This window comes from Pteronotus mesoamericanus, unplaced genomic scaffold (genome assembly GCF_021234165.1).
Source record: "Pteronotus mesoamericanus isolate MK-2021 breed Mesoamerican mustached bat unplaced genomic scaffold, CSHL_Meso_final contig_53, whole genome shotgun sequence".
Lineage (NCBI taxonomy): Eukaryota > Metazoa > Chordata > Mammalia > Chiroptera > Mormoopidae > Pteronotus > Pteronotus mesoamericanus.
Window position 1 is genome coordinate 2131239 of NW_026555195.1, and position 7842 is coordinate 2139080.

The 7842-nt window shown below is 42.4% G+C and overlaps 1 protein-coding gene across 2 annotated transcripts in view; it reads left to right on the forward strand.

Annotated features, from left to right (window-relative positions):
- FLI1 (Fli-1 proto-oncogene, ETS transcription factor) overlaps positions 1 to 7610 on the forward strand; it is a 115075-nt gene extending 107465 nt beyond the window's left edge. For both annotated transcript variants that reach the window (XM_054579448.1, XM_054579449.1), the window contains 4 exons: positions 324 to 389; positions 2034 to 2093; positions 4209 to 4256; positions 5462 to 7610. In XM_054579448.1, coding sequence (XP_054435423.1) covers positions 324 to 389; positions 2034 to 2093; positions 4209 to 4256; positions 5462 to 5991 — 704 coding nt within the window. In that variant the 3' untranslated portion in view covers positions 5992 to 7610. The remainder of the gene's footprint in view (positions 1 to 323; positions 390 to 2033; positions 2094 to 4208; positions 4257 to 5461) is intronic.
- Positions 7611 to 7842: the final 232 nt, after the last annotated feature.

The following is a 7842-nucleotide window of genomic DNA, read 5'->3' on the forward strand; positions in this document are numbered from 1 at the left end:
TAAAGACGGTTGAATACAGGAATGTCTTATGATTCATCCAAGGTCTCACACAAGTAATGCCAGGGACAGAACTTGAACCAGTCCTCTGACTTCCAATTCAGAGTTCTTCTGGTCACTTCGGCTCCGTATCAGAATAGTCAATGTTCCTTCTACATGCTCCACCTTTGCCCCAGGGCAAGAACGTACTTCTGGAATTTAGGGATGCCTATAAAATAACGGGCGAATTAAATTTAGTTTCTCTGGATTACTAAAAGATCATCTTCACTCAATCTTTGTATAAAGCAGGAGATACTAATGTATAACTACTTGCTGTTTTTCATTAGACCCTTCTTACGACTCAGTCAGGAGAGGAGGATGGGGCAATAACATGAATTCTGGCCTCAACAAAAGTAAGTAAATGTCATTCTACCTTTTGGAGGAAAACATTTTTCCAAGGTCAGGGTGGAGAAAAAAGTTATAAGATTAAAAAAAAAAAAAAAAAGGATGGGAGCAAGAATTTGTTGTCCTGCTTTTTGAGTGGATGTCAAACTAATTGTCTATTTAGGGCCTGTCAGTGATACTGGTTCTTTGAAAAGAGGGTGAGGGGTTTTCATTCAGACCTTTGAGTTCCATTTCATTGTCTTTGGTTTTAGAATTATTGAAGGCAGGTTTCTTAGGATAAGGGTCAGTGTGAAAGGTCGCTTGGTTTGGATTTAAATGATGACTATGACCCTCTATGATTTTGCTGCTCATACTGTCAAAGCTTAGTCACATCGATGTCACTGTTCCCACTTCACGGAAGGCTGAGATGGAGCATAACCTGATGAAGAGATGGCAAGGGTCTGAGACATCAATTTGTGTTGAACTCTGACCTAAAATCTCCCTTCAAGGGAGAGGCAAGAGAATGACTCAAGCTCTTGAACCAGAAACGTGTCCATCTTGCTAGGTCCAGGAAGCAAAATGTCAAGCACATGAATGGACTTTGAAGGGAATTCTTTCGAAAATGAGGTTGGGATTACAAATCTATGCCCCAGCAATAACCAAGATTCCTTTCAATAATATGTATGAATTATTTGTTTACTCTGTGCCAAGAATCTGGCCCTTGGCGTTCAAAGAGATGAGTCAGGCACAGACCCGCAGGGGGAGGGGCTATCACGCTTCACACGTCACTCTTTATCTGGGTGTATCCAGGAGGGCCCTCTGCACCTTGGGGCCATTTGAGTTGGCTCCAGAGAGAGAAGTAGGATTTGGGCCTGCAGAGATGGGGGAGACAGACCCTCCCAGAAGTGAGCGCCAGGGGAAGACACTGAGGTTGCTATGCATGGCAGTCAGTGAGGACTCCGGGTTCCTGGAGTTTAGGATGTGTGAAGGGGAAGAAGTCTGGAAAGGTAAAGAAGGGGGCATGAAGGACATTATGAAGATAGACCTTAATTCGGTAGTCTACGAGGGGTTACCAAGGGTTTGGGACAGTGAAGCAAAATGGTTTAGAGAGATTAAACCAGCTAAACAGCGTATGGTGGGTCAGTGGGAAGAGAAGGGAGTTGTAAGTCTTAGACCATGCAACAACGACAACAACAACGAAACACGGATCTAACATGGGGGTGCTATGACAGCAATGGGGGGAAGCCCATGAAACATGCCAACACGAAAAGCAGTCAACCTTCGCTCAGATGTCACTTTCTCACGAAAGGCCTCTCGAAATTTTCTATTTAAAAGTGAAATCCACTTTGACCATTATACCACTTTACCATTATACCATTAAACATGCTATACAGTGTGTTTATTGTCGTTCATCATTGTCTGCACCATTCACATGTAAGTTCTACTGGGAGCTGCTGGTTCATTGCTGAATGTCTAGCATCAGGAGCAGTGCCAGCACATAGTAGAGTCCAGGTAAATATTTATAAAATGAAATGAATGAATGAGTGCATAGAGAGTGAGTGAATGAATGAGCAAGCACATTTCTCCTCCTTCTGGAGGGCATTTGACAAGACGTTTCTCTCCCCTCATGGGGCGTGGCCCCGCTGACCGCATTTCTCCTTGTCTTGCTGCAGGTCCTCCCCTGGCAGGAGCACAGACAATGAGTAAGAATACTGAGCAACGGCCCCAGCCAGGTACCTGTCCGTGGTGTGCGATTCCTTTTCTGCTGCTTAGGCAGCCACCGATTCCACGTGATCCACTGAAGGGCGTTTAAACAGCAGGCTGCGCCTGCCCTCGTTTTTCCCCCAAGAGCCTCTAGCTGGCTCTCTGTAATAGATCTGTGAATCATGTAACAGGCACTGGAACCAAGTGGTTAAGTAACAGAAGTAAAAGGAATATTAAAGATGAAACTTCCCAATGCCTCATTCTGTAAAATAAACTGAGGCCCAGGAGGCAGAGCGGCTAGCTAAAAAGCTACATAGCTTATTAATGAGAGCATAACAACCCCGAGAGCTGGCCAAGCCTTTTGATGTAAGTTTTACCAAGCTTAGTTTCAGAAATACCTTCATCCTGTGATACATCTACTTAACAATTTAGGTAGGAGAACTTTTAAAACCATAGAATTGGAGGTTTTTAGTATCGGGAAGGATAGAGACATCCAGGTCTGTAAATCCTTCTGTAACATCTCAGTCTTAGGGGTTACCACACCGCTACTTGAATACTTAAAACGACAGGGAGTTCACTCCTTATCTGGGCTCATTTCCATTATTCAAGCCAAAGTCCCTTCCCTATAGCTTCCATTCAAGCTTCCCAGTTTACCCTCAAGAGAAATCTTCCTCCTGTTTTATGCGAAGATCCTTCAGATGACTGAGGATGGCTCCTGAGCCCACTCCCCAGGCCAGCTGTGTCTTCTTTGTGTGACTCAGCTGACGTTAAGCTCTGAAAAAGCCATTTGCTTTGGTGTGGGCAAACACTGTTTTCCATCTCCAGTGAAGATAGAGCAATTAGGAAACTGACTTTCAAGTCATTAGGAAATTTTAGAAACACAAGACAAACAGAGGATTGATTTCACATAAAGGATTTATTGAATCCCCAGCAACAACAAAACAGATTTGATCTGCCAATAACATTTTCATTGTCATACCATGTGGATAAAAAAGAGTGGACTGAATGGCCTTATGGACTCTTCAAGTTAATTTATGGTTCTAAGTAGAAACCCATAAATCATGTTGATTTTAATTTTATTTATCTTTAGAGAGGGGAAGGGAGAGAAAGAGAAGGAAAGAAGCATCAATGTGTGGTTGCCTCTTGCACATACCCTACTGGGGACCTGGCCTACAACCCAGGCATGTGCCCTAGACTGGGAATCAAACTGGTGACCCTTTGGTTCACAGGCTGGCACTCAATCCGCTGAGCCACTCCAGCCAGGGCAAATCATGTTGATTTTTAAAATTGCAATTATAACCATAAAAAAGTAAAATGATGCCAAACCTTTAACAACGTGGCCCAGTTGTGATTCAGCTATCTACCATGATCTCTTCACCTGAAAAAAAAGAGGACAAACCTCACTAAAACCAATACTACAAAGATTTTTATAGCTAAATAATCACATAAATTTTAAGTAAACTTAGACATCAAGAATAGTAATTTTATAGTTAAAATACAGATTCCAGTTAGTGTTGAAATTTCCAAGCTTACAATCACAGAATGTTGTTACAAGGAGAGAACTGAGGGATCCAGTAGCCGAGCCCACTCATTTTGCAGATGAGAAAACCAATACCCAGAGATCATCCAATGAGTTTAATTTATTACAGAGCTGTGTCTATGAACCAGGCTGCTTGATTTCCAGGCATGTATATTTTATGCTACCTCGGAAAAGCAGAGGTATATAAAGTTGTCACTAATAGGTAGAGCTATTAAAGACCAGTGGTCATTAGATCCTCTTTAGGTCCACTTAATAAACCATGTATACCTTATTTGTTATGATTAAACATTAGCCAGCCCCTTTCCAAATGGCTTCATCACTCTGTTTTAGGTAATAACAGCATTATCTACAAATTTTAGACATCAAACATGAAAAAAAAAATAATGCCGTTACTACTCCATGTTATTTCTATAAATACTGGAATGAACCATAACTGTGATCAAGATCTTTGGGGTCTACAAATAAAACAGTCAAGTTTTCTAAAATCAGACTTTCCTATGATACTGAAATAAAAGTGTAAACCTTTGGGGTATTCTTATTGTTAATGCTGTTGTTTTTATATTTTTAATAGCAGTAAAGCAAATTTCCTTTTTTGTTTCCTTAGATCCCTATCAGATCCTGGGCCCAACCAGTAGTCGCCTAGCCAACCCCGGTGAGTTGACTTTGGCCTGCAAGATTTTCTTTCCAGAATGTTCTATAGCTTTATGAGGTCATAGAGACCTCTGTCCTAAGTTCAGACACCTGACTGGGTACTGTTTTCCTTAAAACATTCAACACCTGTTTCTGTAGTGTACAAATGAGAGGTCAGGGCTTGTTAGTTGGTGGCAATGATGTATTTGGTGGAAAACAAATGTGTTAGCTCTGCACACCTGCACTGAGGTTGAGATGAGTCCTAAATGGCACAGACAGAAGTCCCAGGAGGGAAAAATGAAGGTTAGGGGAAGGAAACAATTCCAGTGGACTCTCAGTTACCTGCCTTGTGCAAGGCACAAGTGAATAAATGTCCCAAAGGTGTTTTATTCTTGATTTTAGGAAGCACTGCTGAGCTCTCTGGCCTTATCAAAGAGGGGTGACCCTGAAAAGTTGCAGAGAAAATACACTTGACAGTGCATTTTAAAGGTTTATTATCAAAAGTAACTCTAAAGTGAATTCTAAGTCCAGACTTCCACGTGTGAGCTAAGAGGCCCCTGTGTGAGAGGCGGGCCCGAGGGAACTAAGGCTGCCCTGTGTCCAGGCCTGTCCTTTAGTGCCTGGCTATTTCCGCCCAGAGGACAAAGAAGCCACCCGGCTCCCTCCCCTGTTACTCTTCTCTGGGCCCAGGTTCTTCCCTGGAGAACTCAGAGCTGGGAGCAGGTGCCCGGGCTCTGCGAAGGAGCGTGGCAGGGCCTGTCAGCCTAAAGCCTGTGCCACACCTCCCCCCTGCCACCCTGATGGCCGTCTCCAGGCTCAGGCTCTTACACTGACCTGCCACACCTCGGGGGGCTCCATCGCAAGGCAGAAATGGACAGTGATTCAGGCCTTTAGAGAAGGAGAAACTTCAGACACGTTGCCAAAAATGATGGCTGTGGCCGCAGCCTGCCCCAAATCACACACCTAGTTCTGGGCAATCCAGCACCTCGTTACCCACAGGGCATTTCACCAGGCTGTGAGGCAAACTATTTTTAAGATCTAACTATGCTTGTAATGCCCATCTTAGTGGCAAACAGAAAAGGAAGTCAACAATGAAAAGAAGGGATTGCCAAGTAGATTCTGAGTGTAAAAGGGAATAAAGCGTTTCTTAGAGAGGTTGAAAGAATCCTTGCATTTAGGGGATTGGATTCTGAATATTCTGTGTTCTCCTGGTCTCGCCACCTGCAGGAAGCGGGCAGATCCAGCTGTGGCAGTTCCTCCTCGAGCTACTCTCCGATAGTGCCAATGCCAGCTGTATCACCTGGGAGGGGACCAATGGGGAGTTCAAAATGACGGACCCCGATGAGGTGGCCAGGCGCTGGGGGGAGCGGAAAAGCAAGCCCAACATGAATTATGACAAGCTGAGCCGGGCCCTCCGATACTACTATGACAAAAACATTATGACCAAAGTGCATGGCAAAAGGTATGCCTACAAATTTGACTTCCACGGCATCGCCCAGGCTCTGCAGCCGCATCCAACTGAGTCGTCCATGTACAAGTACCCTTCTGATATCTCCTATATGCCTTCCTACCACGCCCATCAACAGAAGGTGAACTTTGTCCCTCCCCACCCCCCCTCCATGCCCGTAACTTCCTCCAGCTTCTTTGGAGCAGCCTCACAATACTGGACCTCCCCCACAGGTGGAATCTACCCCAACCCCAATGTCCCCCGCCACCCTAACACCCACGTGCCCTCACACTTAGGCAGCTACTACTAGAAGCTTAATCATCGGTGGGCCTCTTCTCCCTGAAGCCCCAGCCCTCACACTTCCTGGAACACTTTGGACACTCATGACTTTGGAGACCAAACAAAACTGGATGTTCTTTCTTGTTGGAACCTTTGTATTTGTTCTTTATAAAAACAAACCTTTTCTTTTTTAATGTTGGCATCTTCTGCTTTGTCTACCTTGAACAAAAAAAATGATAATTCTGTGGGCCAGTAGGACAGTTTGAATTCTCAATCTCCTATCATCTTATGAGTTGAATACCTAGATTACTGGAATGGTTGTGTCATGGTTCTATGGTGGAAACTGTAAATTTCTTTTATATTTTTATGACCAAAGCAGCTTCTTATCAACACACGGGTCTTATCATGGACCTTGAAGGATTCAGTATGACAAGGAATCTTGGACTCAACCAGTTAGGCTCTGGTTTGAGACTTAGTGGAAGTAGAGACAGGAAATTTATGATCTTGTTTTGGGAGGACCCAATTCAGTGGATGGCAACTGGAATCATTGGTTGTAAGGTCAGTGAAGTTTTCAGCCAACTGGAATTTAAAAGAAAAAGCCTGTGTGTATGTATTTAAGGAGCCAAGAGGATCACAAAAGTCCTCTCAGTAGGCAATGTGTGCTAGGCTGACTGTTCTCTCTAGAAACAGTCAACATATGGACTAAGAAATGTTAATGCAACTAGAAACAGTCAAGACATGAACTAATAAATATTAATGCAAGTGCAGACACTCCTGAAAGATAGAGTGATAAATAACTTTTTTTAAAAAAAATAATGACAGTGGGTCCCAGAACTTTGAAAAGCCTTAGGGATTTCTAAACACAAACAGATCCGCAAGCGCTGTGCGCTTGTCAGAGCATCGGTCCAGGGTCACCCAATCCAGAGACAGTTTACTGTATAAATTATGCAGAGTTATTTTCCTATATCTCACAGTATTAAAAATAAATAATTAAAAAATTAAAAAGAATAAATAAACGAGTTGACCTCGGTCACAAATACAATGTTACTATCAAATCAGTTGTTGTTATTTTTTTAAGTGTAATTTGTACATCTTTTGTCAATCTGTACATTTGTGCTGTTTGTACGTTTTTATAGCTGGGTTTTAAAAAGTCATAATGTGATTATTGCTGCAAAAAAAAAAAAAATACGGACATTGACATCGCTGACTTACTAGAACAAGAAGCACTGGCAAAGATATTTAACAGCCTGGACAAGCAAACATTGTGCTCCATTTAAATCTTTATGCTTTTGGAAGTGTTTGTAAATAACATACTGCAATCACCACAACTTTGAAAAGAGCAACCGAAGCTTCCTTTGTGGATACAAGGGATTTTCCTGCCCCCGTATATGCAATATATTTTTTAGATATTAAAATATATATAATTTTACAGGTAACCGTTGACCTTTTTAAACTATATTAAGTGTTAAGCTGACAACTGTCCCTGAAGACTCTGTTGTGAAGTAATTTGACTGAATAAATCATGCCTTCTCTCAGAACCGAGGACGTCATTTTCTTACTTACCCCTCCCATAGGCACAGGGTCTTCCCAGTGGAAGTTTTCCATTTACCTTTTGCACCATGAAGAACTTTTCAGACGGACAAACTGTATTACGGGAGAAAGTAAAAAACAAACAAACAAACAAAGAAAAACAACGTGGTTTTGAGTGTTGTTTGTAATTAGGCAGGGTTCTGCAGAGAAACAGAACCAGTAGGAGGTAAACAGATATAGACATAGACATAGACATATAGATATCTATATAGATGCATGTAGAGAGGTGCATATATATATACACATAGAGAGATGTATATATAATGTCTATATAGATATCTACATAGATGCA